The sequence below is a fragment of the Strigops habroptila genome, chromosome 10 (genome assembly GCF_004027225.2).
Source record: "Strigops habroptila isolate Jane chromosome 10, bStrHab1.2.pri, whole genome shotgun sequence".
Taxonomy (NCBI): domain Eukaryota; kingdom Metazoa; phylum Chordata; class Aves; order Psittaciformes; family Psittacidae; genus Strigops; species Strigops habroptila.
This window is the reverse complement of record NC_046359.1, coordinates 34,879,474-34,900,796: the sequence shown is the minus strand read 5'-3', so window position 1 is coordinate 34,900,796 and position 21,323 is coordinate 34,879,474. Positions and strand designations below refer to the sequence as shown.

At 38.2% G+C, this 21,323-nt stretch overlaps 1 protein-coding gene across 6 annotated transcripts in view; it reads right to left on the bottom strand.

The window, feature by feature from the left end:
• CDC42BPA (CDC42 binding protein kinase alpha) overlaps window positions 1–21,323 on the bottom strand; it is a 180,192-nt gene that overhangs the window by 19,170 nt on the left and 139,699 nt on the right. For 4 of the 6 annotated variants that reach the window (XM_030500157.2, XM_030500159.1, XM_030500154.1 and 1 more), the window contains 13 exons: window positions 18,538–18,576; window positions 15,322–15,441; window positions 14,586–14,666; window positions 12,399–12,504; window positions 11,507–11,643; window positions 10,701–10,840; window positions 9,705–9,786; window positions 8,323–8,539; window positions 7,492–7,554; window positions 5,969–6,562; window positions 3,957–4,054; window positions 2,265–2,349; window positions 309–432 (listed from right to left, as the gene is read on the bottom strand). In XM_030500157.2, coding sequence (XP_030356017.1) covers window positions 309–432; window positions 2,265–2,349; window positions 3,957–4,054; window positions 5,969–6,562; window positions 7,492–7,554; window positions 8,323–8,539; window positions 9,705–9,786; window positions 10,701–10,840; window positions 11,507–11,643; window positions 12,399–12,504; window positions 14,586–14,666; window positions 15,322–15,441; window positions 18,538–18,576 — 1,886 coding nt within the window. The remainder of the gene's footprint in view (window positions 1–308; window positions 433–2,264; window positions 2,350–3,956; window positions 4,055–5,968; window positions 6,563–7,491; window positions 7,555–8,322; window positions 8,540–9,704; window positions 9,787–10,700; window positions 10,841–11,506; window positions 11,644–12,398; window positions 12,505–14,585; window positions 14,667–15,321; window positions 15,442–18,537; window positions 18,577–21,323) is intronic. The other 2 variants (XM_030500156.1, XM_030500155.1) reach the window with 2 other exon arrangements.

The window sequence follows — 21,323 nt, the reverse complement described above, 5'->3', positions numbered from 1 at the left end:
AGTGTTTATTACAGATCTTTATATATACAGTATTATGTACACACCTATGTACCTATACACAGTATGTGGAGACATGCATTCCAAATCACAGCTACTTCACATAATTAATTTGAGCTAATGAATTCTTATGTATCCAGTGCATATCCACATCCAAACTGGTATTAACACAAATTAAACATTGAGGATTAACGCGGTAGTGAAGAGACAGAAACATCTGAAGCAACAAATGAAGTACCACATTGGCATCAGTCACCGTTCTTCAGGGCCTACAGGCATGTACAGAACACAAGTACATGTTGAATACCGACCTCCTCTGCTGCATCCTCTCCTCCTCTGGTACTCTGAATGAATAGCGGCGCTTGTTGTTGATGTTTCGGACCATTTGCTTCCTGCTGTTATCTGATGTCTCAGGAACTACCAGTTCATCACCCTCTGAAATCAATATAAATATGATGATCATAGAATCATACAATGGTCTGGGTTGGAAGGGACCTTAAATATTATCTAGTTCCAATCCACTGCCACAGGCAGGGACACCTTCCACTTGAGTGGGTTGTTCAAAGCTCTGTCCAACCTGGCTTCATCCAACCATGACCCAGTGGGACAATTCAAATTCACGGAATTTGAATTCAAAGACATTTTCTCCCTCTGCTCTTGCTAGTGTTGGACACCACCCATTTCCCATTAAACCTGAACAAATGCTCCTTGGTTTTTGGGTTTTCTTGGTCATTATCTACTCTGTTTTACAGCAACAGACTTAACCCTTCTTCCCACAAGCTGCCACAACTGTGTTCTCAAACTGCCACTGATCAATTCTTTCAAACAAAACATTTAGGTGGGCAGGAAAGGATCTCAATCCTCTATCTCAAACTTTCTTTAGCAGTTCTCACTGAAAATCACTAGAACAGCCTCTTGTTCTGCCAATCGTCTGGAACTCAAGATTCTTTTTCATTCATTCTCTGCTCCAAAGGGACTAATCCTTCTGAAATGTTTGAACACTCATGTGTTTTGGTGTAACTGTGGGAAAAGGGAAGATTTCTTCCACATGTGTGCATCTGGCCAAGGCATCTTTAATAAAGACATGAAGTGTATAGCAGTGATGATCACACAATAGAAGTGCTCCTTTGAATGAATGCTGCAACTGCTCTGTCTTGTTTTATATATACGGAGACTAAAGTTACACTTAATAAGCTTGAACATACCTAACATATACTGCTCACTGCCAAAACAGATTTTGTATGGAGCTGAAAGCCTTTCTTTCATTAGGATCAACTGGAGATTACATGTAGTGTGGGTTCTACCAGGTAAGTAGCTTCAGGAACAAAACTTCAGGCTTAGAGAGATACATCTGGAGGATACTTCTACTGTTTGGCAGCCTCTTCTGAAAGCTGGTGAGAAGTGTACAGGAGCAAAGCACCAGCCTTACTTCTGATCCTATGCTTTCCATTTTTTCCCCTCTTCTGCTCTACTTTTAATGCCCAATCCTTATTAATCTTGAAAATTCTTTATACGTACTTTGCCCGTATTGCTCCTCTCTACCAGAGTCATTCCTTTTGTACAAATTTCCTAGCAATTTAAGTAAACACTGAAACACTGCCAAGAGCACTGTGTGTTTCTGGAGTTTTATTGCCACTATTTTCAGAATAGTTGTTAAAAAGAATTACAGCTTTTGACTGTTAAAACAAAGCACATCCCCTCTCCATCTAAGAGATTAAACAAAAGATTAAGGAAATTACTCAGGAGTATGCTTATAAAATGGGCTGTAAAAAGGAAAAAGGTCAAGAAGACTCATAACAAAAACAGAATTCTGAAGCTAAAACTTTGGCACATAATCATATGTGGCCCTAATAACAAGTTAAGAACACATAATACTAAATCACTTTCTGACCCTTGGGCAAGGTTTGTTTAGGTTAAGTATAGTATCAATTTTAACCTAGTACTGCCAAGATCACTATTAAAGTCTTCAATCACACAGGCATTTTTAGGTAAGTGTTCTGGTAGGTGAGCCCAGATTTGAAGGGAGCATCTAGTCATTCTATTTTCTATTTCCAGTCTTCACTGAATATTCAAAAGGTAAACAAGAGTTCAGAGTAGCTGCCTAGCAGACATCATTGCAATCACTGTGGAATCTGTAAGCTTTGGCTCTCTCCAAAATGAACATATGTTTGAGAGATCACTTTCTACAATACACAGATCCAGGCCAAAGAAAAATGCTCTTTCTAAACAAAAATTCACATGATAAAAATTGGCTTCTCTTTACTTACCTGCCATTTTGTTTTTGAAATATATTAATCTAACTGTCTCCAGGCCTAAAAGGTTTAGTGATCCTTCTGTATTCAAGGGTCGTACCTGAAACAAGGGAAAACCAGTCCTTGTAATACCAATAACTCACGTATATATAGTGCATCTTAATCTGAAAGCTCCAAGGTGCACTATAAACTCTGTAAAAGGAGCACTGTTACAAAGCCAGCCAGAGAGCAAGGCAGTGTAACTGGCCAGAGCAAAGCTTGCTCCATAGGACTGCAGGCAGTGTCTCCTATGTCCAGTGACACATGCCTGCTCTCTAGATTAGCAATTTTGAGTCATTAAAGCCATGAAGCAGAGTTAAAAACAGTTTTCGATTTTAAACTTCTATTTGGAGAATAAGTACAGAGGGAGTTGCCTAATATTCCACTTACAGACATAGGCTTAACACCATTCCTCTCTACATAATTCTGTCTACTTCATATAGAATTCTGTCTATTCATATAATTGAATAGACAATTCAATTTTGTCTATTAGATGCACAAAGCAATAATCTGTGCTTTTATTTTGCGTTAGTATCATATCACAGTTACGCTTTGCAACTTGAGTATATACAGATAGCTAAAACCTACTGGTATTCGTGATTTTCAACTTAAAAATGAAAGAAGCATTCCACTGAGTCTGCAAATCATGTTAGAAATAAACTCTTAATCATAAATTGCTAGTTTTCAGTCTCCTAGATGTAGCAATTCTTGTTTGTTGAAAGTAGTTTCGTTCATTAAATGGGCAGTCTTGAGTCAAATATTAATCAATATACTAAATCATACTATGCTCCGCAGGAAAAAAAAAGTGCTCCAACTGCTTCATAACTCAACATCTGGACATCAGAAAGAGTAGAGGAAATCTCCTGTAAAAGGCCATATTCTTCTCTCCTGAAGATGGTAAATAGCTGAGCACCTCAATCTTTGCATTATTTATCCTTACAGCATTGCTGTAATATCCTGATCTGCATCTGACACGTGGGAAATTGATATAGAGACAGAATGACTGACACAAGACCACAAGGGCAATTTCTTGTAGTTCTGTGTCACTGGAATGCCAGTAAAGGAATTAAGTTGACAATAACACAAAGTTCAAGTCAGTCTAAACTATGAGGAAAAAAACACTTTTCTTTTTGCTTTCCAAACACAGCTGAGCAAACACCTCCAAAACACCAAGGCAGTGTCAGTTTTCAAAAACTTCTGCCATTTGATAAGTGATCCAAACCTGACATCATCCGGGTTTTAATGTCTGTCCTGGTTGAACCAAACTGTTCTAACCCTGTCCACAATGTTCTCAAGCACCAGAAGGCAGATTATCTTAACATCCACCATCTTCTGGCAATAACATACATGCAATCAGGCCCAATGGAGCCATATGCAATTAATAGCAAGAAACTGCTCCCTACTACAATAACAGTAAGTCTTTACATACTCATATGCTCCAGATTAATCATTCACCTAAAAAAGCAAAACCACATGCAAAACACATTTGGCATCGCACATTTTGAACAAAAAGCACTAGTTTCTTTGCAATAGCTCTTCTAGTTCAATTGTGTTTAGATAAGCAGTTATAATGATGGCTTCAATGTGCTTAAAAACCCTGGCATGACTGTAGCAAAGCAAGATTGAGTCTAGACATATTCTTTAACTGATACTGAAACAGCAAGTTACCTTTTTGAGAGGAATAGTCTGAATCCACTCCATGGAGTTCACGTCGAAGATATCAATTGCATTTTCACTGTACACAGAGAGGTATGGTGCATTGTAACCTGAGAGGGAATGATTAGGTATAGTGTGATGTGCTTTTAGACAGGGCTCAAAATATACAATTACTTATGGTTTAACCATATCTATGAAAACCAACCTCACATCCCACAATCCAACAATGATCTTTGCAAAATACGTTTTAACTCAAAAATGACGAAGAAATTTATCCTGAAGGCAAATCAAGACCACCAAAAAACTTCAAACCTCCATGGCTTTTCTTTTAACTTTGCAGAACCAAACTACTTTTTGAACTACAAGGGATTACAGTTTACGCTGCCAAACACTGATGTGGTTTCAAAGGGCTTTTTTTCCTTCTAAAGCCCCTATTTTTAAGAGCTCTTATTTTGTAAATGATGCAGTACGAAAATATACTGTTGTTAGTTAATAACTGCCATTTGAATGAGCTGAGCCCTTAGTCTTTGGACTAGGTACTAAGTGAACAACAGTTGGACCTAAGCACTGTGACACAGTCATAAAAATCTTCATGCTTCCTTCTAGCTTTAATTCTGTTATTTTCCGGATTGTAAAAGAGAATTCTCGTGCTACTTATCTGGCATATTTCCCCAGGATGAAATTTGTTCCACTGGGACCACTTCTGAAGGAGAATTCAGTATTTCCACGTTGGCAACAAGACTGCCATGGTCTGCCAAGACTAACAAGATCATCCAATTTGTGTTTCAATGTAACAGGTTTTGCTATAGAATATACCTCCATTCTGAATTGGAACAACATCAGATCCCTTCATTTAAGGCAATCAAAAATCTTTCACAAATATCAATGACCAGTATCGAAGAACTACATGTGAAAATGCCTGATTTTCAACTGATCACAAATCTTTTAATTCATCCATTCTCTGAGTCCTGTATAATTATCACACTCTTGCTTGAAACACAGAAGTGACACAGAGCCTGTAAAAGTTGCTCCTTCCACATTCAGAAGGGGCTTCACTCAAGCAGGGTGAAACATCCCTCTCATCTAGAGAGTGACTGTACTGCTGTCACAGTAAGGTAAGAAGGCAGACCATGCTAAAAATCAACATAAGACTGGGCTCATTCACAAATACTCTGAGGACAACTCTGGCTAATCTTTATCTGCATTCAGAAAGACATTAAAAAGAAGAAGATAGGCATTGCAGAGTTTTTCTTCCCTCCAACTGTCACAAAGCCCCAGCTTTCAAGAAAGGTCTAATAAATGTTCCAGTTCTTGCTGAAAACATAAATCTTGAAAAATTAGAGTATTTTTCCCTTAATGTTATGAAATATATTATCTACGCTGCCTGCCATATGTTGTATTATAGAAGGGAAGAGGCAGACAGAAGGCAGAGAACTTAAAAATGATTTTTTTAAAGAGCAAACAGAGGAGATGAATGAGAAGAGTGTCCATGAAAACTGCTGAGGAAGAAAGAATGATGGAATAAGGAAAAAAAAACCCAAAACACATTAAATAGGAATAAACACCATTAAAGAAAAGCAAGTCAAACTACCATATCCTAACGACTCTGTGCATCAAAAATGCTGAATCACAATGCTGACCCAAAGTACAGTTGAATTTTAAGACTTTAAATAACAACAGTCCCATCTGTATCAGTGGCAGCAAATGCATAAAGTTTCCATTAGCCTCTGTAGGACCTGAGGCCTTCAGCTGTTTTAGAGAGCAGGCCATGTGTTTAGAAAGTGGACATCAGATTTCAAAAGTGGAATCTTTGTGTTCCAGCAGCACAGGTCAGTGACAGCTCTGTCAAGCCTAGCTTAAATAAGATCAGGATAAAACTCTGACTAGATTAAACATGCTGACAGATGCTGAGAGCATTCATTTACCTGTCAGGTAATTATCCTTGCACTTGACTTCCTGTGGATATTAATACAAGCAGTGATCACTTCAATGAATAACAGCAAGTGACACACATGGCAACTTACAGCAAGACGATGGAGTTGCAGGCCACATCAACTCTTGCTGTCTGGATCTTCGGCCCTGGCAGTCAACGTAAACCCCTACGCTGCTAAAACACAGCAGGTACTCTTTATTTGAGATTTCGACTGCACAGATGGCATCAGTTGGCTGCTGCGAGACAAATGAGAGTGTGTGGTCATCCGGATGGAGCAGACTGTATGGACTGCCTTCTCCATGAAGGGGGTATTTTAGGAAACCTGACTGGTAGCCCACACAAAGACGATCACTGAAGATTGACATCCACTGGACATTGCCCTGGACTTGGATCTCCTTGATCTTTTTGTGACGTGTCTTACTCTGATTTAGTTCATAACAGAGGACCTGCCTTTTCATAGCTACACACAGGCAGGTAAGAGCTCCATGGCGCACATGTCCAGAAACTATTGACTGACAGCCTTTTGTCTCTGCCAGCTTATAGAACTCAGTTTCCCTTCCATCCAGGGCAGCCATAGGGAAAAGGCGCACGTGACGATTCCGTCCTGAGATCACTGCAATGAGCTGTTCACTTGGGATAAGCTCGATCTGATGAACCTTCTTATTGTCACCAACACGGATAATCTCTAAAAAAAAAAACAATCCCAAAACAAACCCCCCCAAATCCAAGTAAATAATGTTGAAGTGTGAATTGTTTATAACATGTATTTGTAACGATAAACTATCAAGGAAAGCCAAGAAATCCCCTTTTTTGCTTCCGTGCAATATTAAAAAGTACAGAATCAAAACTTGTAGTTTAATAATATCAGATGTGGCTGGATACACCTTTGGCTTTTCCTCATCAGAAGAAGGGAGGAGAAGATTCAATGCAGGAACAACCACTGTATCATTTCAGTATTTATTTCAAAACCAGTTTAAAGCCACAAACTACTGAATAAAGGAAAACCCTCAAAGAACCAAAATGTACAATTAAACATATTGCTTGTTGAATTATCTTGGGCATCTGTCATTACATCTCTCTGAAATACTGAACATAAAGTTTTTATTTCTAATACCATGGTAGAGGTTAAAGGAAGGATCAAGTCAGGCTCCTTACTGAGGTGCACAGCAGGATAAGGGGAGACAAGAGTCACAAATTGAAATGAGGGAGGTTCTTATTGGATATATGAAGAAAATGTTTCATTGTGAGAATAATTTGCAAAAGGCAGCCCAGCGAGATTATGGAACCTCTGTCCTTGGGGATTTTCAAGATCCAATTGGACAAAGTCCTGAGCAACCTGGTCTGAATTCAGTATTGAGCCTGCTTCAAACAAGGGAAGAAAACCTTCAACTGCATTCCAGATGCTGGATCTTTCTCATTGGAAAGGATACCCAAACCAGAGAGCACACACACCACCTTTGTGATTATAAGCTCCCACATGGGGGTGCCCAGCTGATAATGTAGTAAGTTAAGAAAAATGAAACCAGAGGATATTGATAGAGCAAAAAAAAATTACAAAGTCACTTTGTGATTATTTAGTATTAGGGAAATTATTACCAGTTCCTAATCTCTTACCGTCTTTGGTGACATGTACAACGAACAACCCTTCTTCATTCCCCAGAGCTACTCTTTCATGGTCTACGATATTAAGGGGAAAAAAAAAAAAGAAAAGGTTATTTTTCTTTGGAAAAACTTGAACAATAGTGCAAATTTTATTAACAGAGACAGGTTTGTAATATCTTAAAACAAACAAATATAGAGCCAAACCTAACACGTTCATATAACAAACACTGATAACCTCCCAGTCTTTCAAATTTCTGAAGTCAGTCTTTTCCCATGTCTCTTGTTAGCAGAAGCAAGAGCAAGAAACATCATTTTTAACAAACCATTCAGAGCACTTAAGTGTACTCCTGACTTTGAAATAACTACAGTATTATATTTAAATCATGTATATAATCAGAGATTAAGATATTTTATGCTGTAGCATTTAAAATGACTAAATTCATTCTCTGACTTTATGTTTTCACATATTCTCTCTGGTCCCACAAGCATATTTTGTAAAGTCAGTGACTTATATCCATTCTATAGAATGAATTTTGCCCAGTTCTGGAATTATGTATATAGAATAACAGAAGAGTCATGTCCAATTCTCAGTCAAAATTATTCATAATTATGCATAAGTGTGAATAGGGGGAAATATTCTTAAAAGATCTGACAAAACTACTGGACAGTGAACTGCAGTTCTTCCAAACCCATGCATGCTTTCATATGGGATAAAACCACCACATATTTTCACACCACCACATCTATTCAGTATATAATGCTATTTAACACTTTTTTTGCAAAACAAAACAAAAAAAAAGCATGCTTTTAGCATACCCATTTTTCTTTTTATTCATTTCATACCTATGATTGCTGCTGACTGTGTTGTTTTGATGAGGGGTAAGGTGCTGTCATAAGCTTCTTTGGGAACATAGACTGAGCGGTCTTTGAGTTTGTTCTTCTTCAAGATCCTATGCAATTCATTCAGCACTCCTACCCACTTGCTCTTTTCATTCTCACCGTCTGCTAGAATCAGGATTGAACACTTATTACTGGATGCAGAGAGCTGGGAAGCTGTAACCTGGAAAATTTTAAAATATACATTTTAAGGCATAAGCAAAAGTAAATAAATTCATCATGATCATTTTTACGAGAGTATCAGATGCCTGTAACAGCCCCTTTAAGTAGCTGTCTGAACTAAGAATGAGAAAATGTAGCCTTAGTTAATAGAATACACTCTACCTCAATCAAGAACCCACAGCAGAAAAACCTGCAGATGTAACTCAGCAAAGAACAGAGAAAATTCTGGCTTTATTCTAAATGTGTCTGTATTTATTCTGTAATTCTGAAATGTCTGCCCTAAATAAGGTAGCCAGTTGTTTCTCACAGCTATTTATAATGAAAAGCATTTCTTACAAAGTATTCTTTATTTTTAAGACCAAGAGTTTTTGTTAATAACTTAATGCAGTAGGAATGGTCTTTATAGAAGAATGATCTACGATCCTTCTCACATATTTGGTATAGCTACTATAGATAAAAATGAAAGCCTCTTTTGCAGGTTTATCTCCACTCAGCAGGCAAAGTAATGAACAATCTGAAAGCTGGAAAAATAAGGAATGCAATACAATGGTATAGTAAAGAAATGATAGGGGATTGATAAGGACACCAAAGGTATTTCATTGAGGTCAAAGCTTCAGTAGAATATCAAGTAAAAGTAATATTAGAAGAAGCCAATGATGGCAATATCCTGATACTAGACATGAATTTTGATGAGCATTTTACATTAGATTTCTACACTGACTACTTGATGAATAGGAGTTTTCAGAGATCTAATGCATATATACAAAGAAAATACATAAAATAAAGGCTTCGGAAATAACACAACAAATGAAACTGTGAAGCAGAAGGCAACTTTAGGAAATGAACATGTAGAAGGTCACGAGGAACAGAAGAATTCCAAATGACTAACAGGAGAGTGAGAAAAGTATGTCTTACTGTGAAGGTCAAAAAAAGAAAACCCAGGTAAAGGGGAGATGAGAGCGTGTCTAAATGTGCCAGTGCTATTTTTAGCACAAAAATGATATATGTACAGATCCTTATGCATTGCTGCTGCTGCCATGGATACCACACAGCCAGAACTTGCAAAGGAAATAAAATACTAGTGAGCTGTCAGTGAATGCACACTGTAACACCCCGCTGTGAAACCCTGTACTGCTGGGTTACTAGGTTCAAGACATAATACTCACCCTAAAGATACAGGGGATATCTTTTCGATTTGCATGGATGACATCTGAGGCCAAGACAGAACTCACTGAGAATTCTTCATCCCTTATGGAGACCACAAACATAATTGGAAAAGAGTTAAAGAGTACAATCTGTGTGATTGTTTTTTACTTATATTTCCATAGTGCCAGTAGCTTTGTTTTGTGAAGGACACAACAACACAGTCCCAAGATCTGATTTTACAAACTATCTTTTCCTCTTTATCTGCAGATCAAACTCACAAATGCAATGCTGCATAATTAATTCCTGGTAAATACTGATGGAGACAAATAAATAATAAATAAATAAATAATAAAAATCTGATGGAGATAAATCTATTCAGAGAATCTGGTTTTTCTATCTTTAAATTAAAACCTTCTAAAAAATAATAAATAAAAAAGTCAAACTTAAATAAGCCTGCACCAAGAACACCTCTCCCATTTTCATAAAAACAAACTCAGTCAAAGCTGTAAGCTACAGCTGTTTGAGACTTCTTGGATAAACCAATCTAGTTCAGACATGAGCTTTGCTTAGTTGTTATGTTAGATATTCTCAGCCTTCACGGAAGCAGGTAGTATTCCAGTAATACTGAAGAGAGTGGGAACAAACTGTTTAGCCCTTCTGAACTGAAACTTGTATTAGTTTTACCTTATAATAAAGCTTTATGTGTCTTCCAAAACTCTATTCAACCCCAAAACAATGTGTTTTTCTTCTTTGTTCACTGCAGATCTTTTACACAGCTGAACAGATGCATTTTGGCACATGATGTAGTAATAGAAGTTTAAATTGCCACATATGAACATATAAGTTCAGGCTAACTGCTAATACTGCCTTTTTCTGGAAAATCAGAGGCTCTCAACATGGATTACAGTGTTTCATAAAAGCCTGGTAGCTTGCTTACTGATTTCACAAAAAGAAAAAGCAGGAAAAAACCCTCCCAGTGCCTCTGAAAAGCTCCCACTGAGCACCAAAGCACTTACCTCATGTCTATGACCTGACTCACTACCACGCTGGGCTGGGATGCTTTTCCTTCTGCTACATCATAGAGGAATAGTTTAAAATCACAGATCACTGCCAGCGCTCTCTGCCAACCTTTCTTTACTCCAGCTGGTTTTGGTACCTTTAGCAAAACAAATTCCAATCAACTCTCTGTAAATTTACATGCAATCAAAGATCAGGCAGTACAAAAATCAATTCTCTTTTCTAGGCTGACAAGCTTTTATTCAGTGATAATGTTAAGCAACATAAGCTGTAGCAGAGGTGCAGTCAGAGCATCAAACACAGCCACACAGAAACCACAAAATATGAGTTAAAAAATTCATAGCACTACAGATTCTTTCTTCTTATTCACAAACTGATTCAAAGCTGTATTAACCAATATAGAGAAAGGAGCCCATCTCTAGTTCGTCAACAGGAATATGGCCAAAACTATGTCGAATAATTTTGTTAGTGTTTATGTACAAGTATCCACACCAATGACCCTAGACAGTACTAGCAGCAACAGAGAGACCCAAAAACTCACAGGCCCTCATAGATGATCTGATCTGTAGAGATGGACTACATCAAGACCAACTCAAAGCACAATGGCTGACAGAGATGGAGAAAGAATTACTGTTGAAAATGCTAAGACTTGCTTTGTCAAAATTTAGGTCTTAGTTTCCAAACTGTTACCTTAAGTTATAACTGAATATGTCTCCCCGCGATGGCCCAAATAAGAGTTTAATTCCAGGTCTGGAAAGCAACAAATTCAATGTAAGTGCCCCAAATGTAGCTACCTGATACTTACTCGGACATGTCCTTCATAAGCTGTTCCTATGCCTTTCTGTGGATCTATTCCCAAAGGTCCCTTAGTTTGGTCGGGAGGGATTGGACATACTGCAGGAGCTTTGTCTGCACAGGTCACGTGGCAAGAGAATCCACATACTTGTGAAGAGGAGAAGAAACAAAGAGATTTAATGGTTCTTTCCTGTGCAACACAAAAGCTATGATAATGATGATATTTATTAAGGAATGGTCTCTTCTTTTGACCAACAACTGAATGGTTTCTCTGAACTTTGCTACACTGAGACAGAAATGGAAGTCTGTGCGCAGCAGCAGTTCATGCTTTTACCTGCTCTAAATTCTGATTTTCTGATTTTCAGAGGTGTATGGATACACAGTCTGGTTTCATCCAGGTAAGAAAGAGCCTAGTCAGAAGCTCATACTGAGATAATCTCTATGATTTCCTCAAGGCCCAACTTTACTAGCAAGCAAAAAGGTGGAAGCTCCTCTAAATGATGAGTATCATTCTGTTTACATACAATCCCAGAATAAATGAGTCCTGGAAAGAAGCAAAACTAGTACTGAAAGGGAAAGCTGTCTTACATTTTCCCCATCAAGTCAGAAAGCAAAGCTGCTGTCAGCATACTTGACTGTGGCCCTTTATTGTTACTTGCTGTAAACTGAACTAAGCTCTTCTACCACAACGGAATAAGTATGCCCCCAGATAACTAGGTAGTCTGTTACTTAAGATGTCCAAAGCATTTGGCTTCTACTGTCAAAAGACTGAAGCATGATAACATACTCTGTTATTCAAAATATAAACAGAAGACTCCTGCATTATCACACTACAACATTTACTGTCCAATTTGCATCTGTAAGAACTACAGTTAACACTTCCTGCTTTCACGAGTGCTTACCTTCACAAGTACAGCCCTGTCGTATTAAACCGACCATCAGAGACGTGCATTGATTGCATTTTGTTGGAGTATTAAATGATTTCACTACAAACTGGTGGGCTTTAGGCTGAAAAACAATCAGACAAGGATGTTAATGCCTGTAACACTTCTAAAGAACTATGATTTTTTTCACAGACTTAGGAGTGCATAGGTGCATTTAAAAAGGGAGCTTATTTGTGTTCACTGAAACGAGATCCACGCTCCTAACACTTTAAAAAGTTCCTTATCAGTGCTCTTTATTGATAATCTAAACCATCCTCTGTAAATGAAACCATGGAAACTGGACCTTGCCTCAGAACACGAGTTTGTTTCCATTGCAGATAGGAAAGTTGCCAAAATTATTCCATTACACTCTAGAAGTTGAAGGTGTGTTTGTACGTACTTGGTGGGCACCCAGCAGCCAGCCAAGGTCAACCCTCTCCAGCATTTTCTAAGCTGCAAATTCAATGCTCCTCTGTCAGGTGTGTTGCCTTTGTTCAAAGAAAAATATAAGACTTTTTCATAACTCTAATTTGCATGACAGAGTTCAGCTTCATGGCGTCAGGCACAGGCAATTTCAGAACACCCAATTTCAAAGCAAGAGTGTAGGTGAAGCTGATTTTGGAAGGGCTTCTTGTTAGTTCTTGGGAACGCAGACTACATGAGTAAGTGTTTTAATTCTCTCTCTCCCCTCAAGGATGGCAATGCTGATGCTATGATATCAAGACTAAAAGACTATGTAAGTGGTAGTATGATTCATAAAAGACCTTATACAAAATCCAGGAAGCTGCTTGGCTTTTCCAAAAAGAACATCCAGGAAAGTAACAACTGGTAGGTGGAGAAAGGATACAGCCCAGGGCGAACACAAAAGCTGTCCAAACAACCTGGATAATGTTATATGATTTGAAATAAGGCAACTTTGCAGACTAATGAGTAGGTATATTAAAATTTTACTCTGTTTCCTGCCTTTCACAGCATACGATGTCACAGTTAAGGGCTCAGGCTTTATCCATATTTAATGACAGTTTTACTGTTACAATGGAAGCTTTCTGCCTGCAGATGGATGTCTTCTTTTGAAACTTGCAGGGAAACAATACTTTGCTTTAAAAACTGATGTAATCATAAAGTAAGAAGGTTCTTTAGGGAACAATATATATTAGAAAGACAATCATTATTTACTGAGCAAGATATTTGCAAAAATTAAATGATGTGTGCAGTAAAACCACCAAAATTAGTTAAGTTGATCTATTAAGATGCTGCCAACGAAACAGTCTGTTGAAACTTTTTAGCTTTCCTTTACGCAAATTAAGTCTTTTGCTATTTGCCATTTATCAAAGCAGAGAAACAGACCTACTAGAAAGACTTACATATGTTACTGATTAGTTGCAGAAAAACTGTCATTTGTTTAAATATACAGAAGATTCCTAAGCCATCAAGGCACTTCTGAAACTTTTATAAGAGAATTTTTCCTTTAATAGCTTGTGTCTTATTCCTCATTTGCTTGAATATACACAATTCACTGTGAATTAGCATACACTGACTGGCTTATGTGGCCAACAGTAAAATAACTTCAACAACTGATGTAAAAAAATCAGTATTTATGCAAGTAAAAAGCCAGAAGACAGAAAAACTGGAATTCCTTCTCCCAGTCCAGGGCTGCAGTGCTGGCTGTAGTGCTCCCTCTACACTGCTTATAAAATGCAAATCAAGGGGTTAATTTTAGGCTTACTCTTTGCCTTTGCTCAAAAATAAGCATCTAATTAGCACAGAGATCTGCTAAGCACAGACTGGCCCACAGTGACATCAATTTTATCGTATGCAGAAGATAGAGGCAGGTTGGTCGGACACATGCAGGAAAACACTCATTTTCTATGAAGTCCCTTTTACTTTCTTCATGTTCTGGTTCATTTATCTCCTTCTAATGTCCAAACTACTGTTTTTCCTATAATCAAGCCCCTGTGTGCTGCTGCAGCAGAATGCCTGGTACAACTTGTCACACCACATAATGTAATGAGAGGTTTTAAATTTTAGAAAGCAACCAGCTTGCATATAAACAACCCTTCCAGGCAGTTCTGCTAAGACTACTGGGATAAACAGTTCTGAAGCTGTTGCCCAGGAGTGATGTTTTCCCCTTTACTATATAAGAAGTGTGAATGCTTGACTTAATACCTTTGGTGCAGAGAGTCCCGATCCAATATATGCTGTCCTCATGGTTGGTGTGTGAATTGAACGGGGAGGATGATCTGTAACCTGAACACAGTCCCCAAAGGATCAATAAGACATCAAGTACACACTATTAAGGATAGCTTGAATAAAGTAAACAGACGATATTCCACCCACCCCATTCCCAAACACAGGAAAGGGCTCAGAAAAATGACGTGTAAGATTCATCTCCAAGATGTCAAAAATAAGTTTGTATTATCTTAAACATTTGACTGAATGTTTTATAATGTAAAATAATCAGAGAGTTAAATTTCTTAATAGCGAAAGGGGATACATTATGATAGTTGCAGAGCTGGCTAATATTTCATATTGACAAGACTTTCAGCAGGACTCCAAAGTTTGCTCTTACAAACCACAGTATAACATTATCTTTGTGCCAACATTTCTTCAATATTCATGACTGAGGATATGTTCTGAAGAGAGACTGTATCTAATAACTGATACACCATAGTTCCCATCCCTAACCAGTTAGCCATATGTGAATGTAAAATGCCACATTCCCCAAAATACAGTTCACTACTAGTGCAGAAGTCTATTACAAGGCCCTAAACAGTCTCGCTGCAAAGGAGTGAGCTTCATTCTAAACAAAAGGGTTTGCAGTAGCACTTTTTATGAGTGAAAGTAGTATTCCTGAAAGAAAAAAAAAAACAAACAAGACAAAACTTTGTCAACAGTGAAGTACCTCAATTGGTTCAATCTCACTAGCTGTAGAAGGAGACCGTGATCTCGAATGGAGGTGAGACTTGCTATCTTCATCCCGTGATGGAGTATTAGACAATGTAAAATTCTCAACTGAATCAATCTAGGAGAACAAGTCGAGAGAAAAACAACAACCAAAAAAATAAATCAAAGACATCATTAAAAAAAGAATTCTCAACTCTTACCAAAACAAGATATGGGAGCAGTGGAATTCCTAAGAGAGAACTGAGAGGATAAAAAGTCAATTTTAAGCAACTTCCTAATTAAAGTATAAAAATGCAATGAAAATTATTGAATATGAGCACACCAAGGCTTCTGCTGAGAGGTGAGCACATGCATAACAGCTGCTAGTGCAGGGGCCTGATAAATACTTGAAAAGACTTGCAATTCAGCATTTTAAATAGGTATTTTCTAAACACTACTGGGGTTTGTCCACTGGTAGCAGAGATTTTTTAGAAGTGAATGCCCATATAGCCCATGTAAATCACTGCAAACATATTTAGAAGAAAATAAGGAGAAAAGGCAGAGGAAACACCGTATTTCCTGAGGTTGGTGTTCATTATATTCATAGACAATCAAGGGGTTTTTGTTCCTCATCTGAACTACAAAAACATCCTTACCACGAATACAGCTTCTTCAGGGGAGTATCTTCCTAGTCCTTGATATACAATGAAACTAAGCCCAACAAAGAACTACACTGAACAACAACGCAGACAGGTACAACCAGGTATCTTGGGTAACAAGTGACCTTTTGTCAGTTCAACTGAAAAACCAGAGAATGCAGGATCCTTCCTTGAAAACATCTCCCCATCAAAGTCTTGTAGATTGATATATTTAAAAAAAAAAAAAGTGTAATGAGATGAGGTTGCTTTTCTCCACTAATAATAAAACTAAAAGCATGAGGCCTACTGAAGGCTCCATTACATGCCTGGCTTTTCTGAAGCAATGCTACCATCAGCTCCCCATGGCTAAGGATTTGGCAGGCTTGCACACCAGCTGAAATATGCAGCAGCGTTTACAGAAAGCATTTGAACATTCCAGTGGTTTTTTTTTCGGGGGGGTGGGTGTTATCTCATTTGCCATTGCCATCATACTAAGGATTCCACAAACTTTGCTGCTTTTGGGGAATAAAATATATTGCCAAGCCAATCTTTCACATGCATATACAGTCCTGTTCTCCAGAAACTCAGTCATGGTAGTGAACAGGTGCAGTTGCTGGTTTTTCTTTTTCTCTCTTTTTGCCTTTTTATTATTATTATTATTATTATTAAAATAGTAGTGAGTTAAGTTTGATGGCTTCTAGTTTTATCACAGCCTTCAAAAGAATGATCTGGTGGAGAATGCTCACCAGCTTAATCAACTTAGGCATATTAAGATGCTGCAAGTATTTCTGTAATGAAACCAGGAAATTCTCACCCTGGGATACACCTGTTTTCTACACATAGATGATGTGTTTCAAGCATTGAGGCAAACACTAGCAGTAAAGCAAAGCTTCTGTGCTCAGGTTTATCAGAAGCAAGTAATAATTGCAAGCTTTAACCAGTGTTAGAAACATTGATGTCTTTAAGCAGTAAATCCCAGGCACATAACATTGTTCAAATTTTAAGCTTTTTTTTAATCAAGTCTAAACGTGATAACTTGGAGCCCACTCAAAGACTGTTCAACCTCCAACAACTCTACCTTCTTAAGAGTGTTATTAAAAAATAAGCCTGATGAGTAACTACAGGCAAATTTTTCAGCGCAAGAAACAGACATTCCTTTTCTTCTGCAAGTTAAGCTCAAGAGATCTAATCTATCATTTCATAAATGTTTCCACATACTCCAAAGGCTTTCCCTTTCAAAGTAGCATCTGCATACCAAAGAATTCTCATGGTGTCTCTTAAAAATTTAATACAAGCATGATACAAATGACGGAACTTTTCTGGAATGTGCTACAAAGCCTTTGTGGTTGAAGACAACTGCTGAACCAGTAACAAATCTCTTTTTACTTCAGTTAAGAACATAAAAGGCCCATAAAACACACCAAACCTGATCTACCATTATAGAATTTGAAGGGAATTTAATCACCATCTTTACTGCAGAAACAGGGCCTTAAGCTGTACTGCTGCAGTAATTTCCAGGTTCCTTGCTTTAATGAGAAGAACTAAGTATGAAACCCGACTCAAGTATGGCCAAAAGCTTACATGGACTGTATTAACACCATTAAAACTAGTTTTAAACTAATCCACTGGATTATCAAAAGCATATTTCAGTATTTCCTACCAAACTGTAATAGCCTTGTCAGCTTCCACAGCGTCACCTCTATAGGTCTGAGCCAAAGCTGGATGGTGTATAAACACATCTTGAGGAGAATAAGCTTCTGAACGGGAGCCACAGATGGCAAAACCAAGCAGCTACTATAAGCTTGCCTGAGACACTGAGTGGTGTGAGTTGAACCAGTCATTGTTAGAGCTGTTGGGCATTATCGCTTACTTATTGAATATTCAACAGAAACACTTGGTATGCTTCCCCACTCCTACCATCATACATATCTAAAATACAGAAGTGGCAGTATTAGTTTAAAACACAGCATACCTGGTACGAACGCAGTCTGAAAAAGCTTTGGTAACACCATGTTTAAAAACCCACCTTGATTTTTGAAACATCACAGAGCTTTCCAGCCTCATGGATTACAACACATCATCTGTTTAACTGTTATGAATTCTTCCTGTCTTCATTTTCCAATTTACTCAGTTCCCCACTTCCCATTTATACTTATCTCTGTATTGTGGTATTTTCTATCCTTTGCTATGACATGCCAAATGCCAAACTTCTACCTTCTATAGGCAATTCCCGTAACTCAACACATGCCCTCTGCTAAGGGCAAGGAAACAAACAGGTCCTCATTTGACACTGGCTCATCTGGCCAACCTGCATCTACCTGATCAGCTTTCAAAAAGAACTTTGATATTGAAATGAGAAAATATCCAATGCATCTTCTCCAGTTACTGTGATATTCTGCTTATAGGATTCTCAAATGAAATCCTCCAAAAGCTTTTAGCCCATAGCTGTAAAACAACAAAAAGCACAGCAGCAGCAGCAAACAGTAGCAGCAGCACAAGACATGCAGCGAGGGAAGTACACAATCCATACATTAAACAAAGGCATGTACACAACAGGCAAAAAATAAAGGGCCACATAGAGTAGGACAGCCTCTTACACGTCTGCCTTTGTTAGCTGGAGTACAGGAAGGAGAGCGCTTTAACAAAGAGAGGAGGAGAATATGTTACAAAACCAAACAGTGACACATACATCAGCTCAGAATCGGTCACTCTACAATCTCCAGAAGTAGCGGTAGACACATACAAACATGTTCATTTTTCAAGGGTTCTGAAAACAAGATGTTCTGGAGCAACAAGTGGGAAGACACATCCAAAAAAAGTTATTTTAAAGAGTAGTTTTACACTGGACAATAGCAGTGAAACTGCAGATACATTAGACTAATAATGTGCAGTTAGCGTCTCTCTACTGTGAACAAGGTGAATAAAGCAATCTCTTAAGAGTCACAATATGTCCAATTTAAAGTATCATCAAGAACCAGAATTATTCTAAACTTAATTATGAATGTGCCGGTAGAGTCAGGGCTCTCACCACACAACACTATGTCTTATTCTGTTTAATAGTGAGAATTCAGAACATGATTTATTCTGTGCTTATTTACAAAGTTCAGATTTGTTTAATCTAACCCAAGCCCATGGGGACTGCATGTGAGGAGAAATTGTAGGAGGATTTAAGACATGTGTTTTTAATTTGTAATGTGTTGATAACAGGGGAAAAATAGTATTTTCTAGCAAGTGGAGAAAATAATTTTGCCAAGGAAAAATGGGATCCCATTTTATTGTTATGAAGTAATCCCAAATTCATCTTTAAATAAAACAAGCTGATTGCTTCCAGTAGCTAGCAAGATACACAAAGATCCACCTGGCAAAAAACCCAAATCAAATACAACACTTCCATTATCAGACACTTGCAGTGAACACAGGAGACTGAACACCTAGACAATGTTACTGAGAGACAGCCTGCAACACATGGGAGAAACAGCAGCAAAGATTTAGAAATTAGTATATTAGAGTCCATGAGGGTGACCTCCCTCCCCACCAAAGCCAGAAAACAGGGACAGCAAAACCCATCCCTACTTCCCTTTGCACTCTACCATGTGCACGGGAGATATAAGAATTGTTCCTGAACACACAGGCTTCCACAGCTACGAGGGTTTAGGCACCAGTTCTGCCAACCTCACCAAGTATCTTCTCCAGGTAGGACAGCTGGAACTACCAGTGACTGCTACTCGTTTGGGTAGCAAGCTACCACTTCTGCTCAGCACCTGCAGGCTACGGAGGCAGCAGGACACCTATTTTTACTTCCCTCCAGTAGAAATTGCAGAACTACTGTTTTCCTCATTGAAAAAATTAGAATTCACTCCAGCCATTCACGAAGCGCTATGAACAGTTATGTTGTTTGGATGGCAGACACACAGGACATACCCACCCCAGTAATCTCCAAATGTCATCAGTGGGCCAAAGTCAGTGCTGCTTGCACATCCACAGATTAAATAGACTTCAGAGATCTTGCAAAGAGTGCTAGATAACTACAACTGCATGTAACTTTACACTCACTCTGTCATTTCTTAATGAAGCACAGAGGCTGAAGAAACAATAGAGGCCATTAGTAGAATTTACTTTGCCACTTTGATTACAGGAGAGGCTTTCCTGAAATCCATGTAATATTCAGGACTGCATAAGTCCTACCTGAGGACTTCTCAGTCTTCCTTAGTCTTAATATAAGGCACTGGCACAGGTTGCCAAGAGAAGCTGTGGCTGCCCCATCCCTGGCAGTGTTCAGGGCCAGGTTGGACGGGGCTTGAAGCAAGCTGGTCTAATGGAAGGTGTTCCCACCCGTGGCAGGGGATTGGTACTAGATGGTTTTTAAGGTCCCTTCCAGCCCAAACCATTCTAGGATTCTATGATTTTTCAGGCTTGACTGAGCACAGATTAATTCTTCTTGAGATGCTGTGAGAAACACTACCCTTCCACAGCTATGAGGGTAGCAACTTCATAGTAACTTCAACATAACTACTGTCAAAAAGAGACATTGGAAAGGGAATGGTGATCACATCCAGTTGGGAAGGATTTTTAATACCCTTATTTCCATTTAAGTCTGGCTAATACTTTGATATTGAACCAATTCAATGAGCTAAATGTAAATTAACCAGTAATTTTGATAATTCAGAGGCTTTATATTATGAATTTCGCTATGAATGAATCAAGTAATTGTCCAATACATGAAAGATGTAGAACTGACTTTAAGCACAACTGAATTTTAAAGCACCTTTCACCTACTATGCCTACATCAGCTTTATTTCTCTAACAAAGACAGGTAGCTCAACAAGTCTTGTATTTGCCTGCATAGTACCCTTTCCCACCTTTGAACAGTCATCTCTCTTCTGCAGTTTTGGCAGATGAGAAAGAATTCTGCCCTGGTGTTAAGAGATGTTAGCCCTTGGCCAGTCCAGTCCAGAACTGCACCTGTGCCCAAGGCAACTGAGAAAAACCTGCTCCTGTTGGACTCAAGAATGATTCTGCGTGTTTTAAGTCATCCACATGCAATGGTATAGTCATTAATACGTGGAGTTTTACCTAAAAGATGGGTATTCGAAAAGATGTGATCTGGGTGGACCGGTCGAGAAGAATGTCTCAATAAATACAGCATAAAGTACTGATGTCTTTCAAAACTAACTAGATAGCAACCAGGAAAACATTCTTTTCCTAATTTTCCTCTTGCAAAATAGAACATTATCAGCTCCTCTGCCACATATATACTTTACTTTTATCAGCTTTTAGGAGAGGGTATTAGTTATTTTTAAAGGTAACTTTCTATGAAATAACCTGTTGCTACAAACTAGGTGTTCCTAATACTCAGGAAACACAGAGGACACTTCTTTAATCC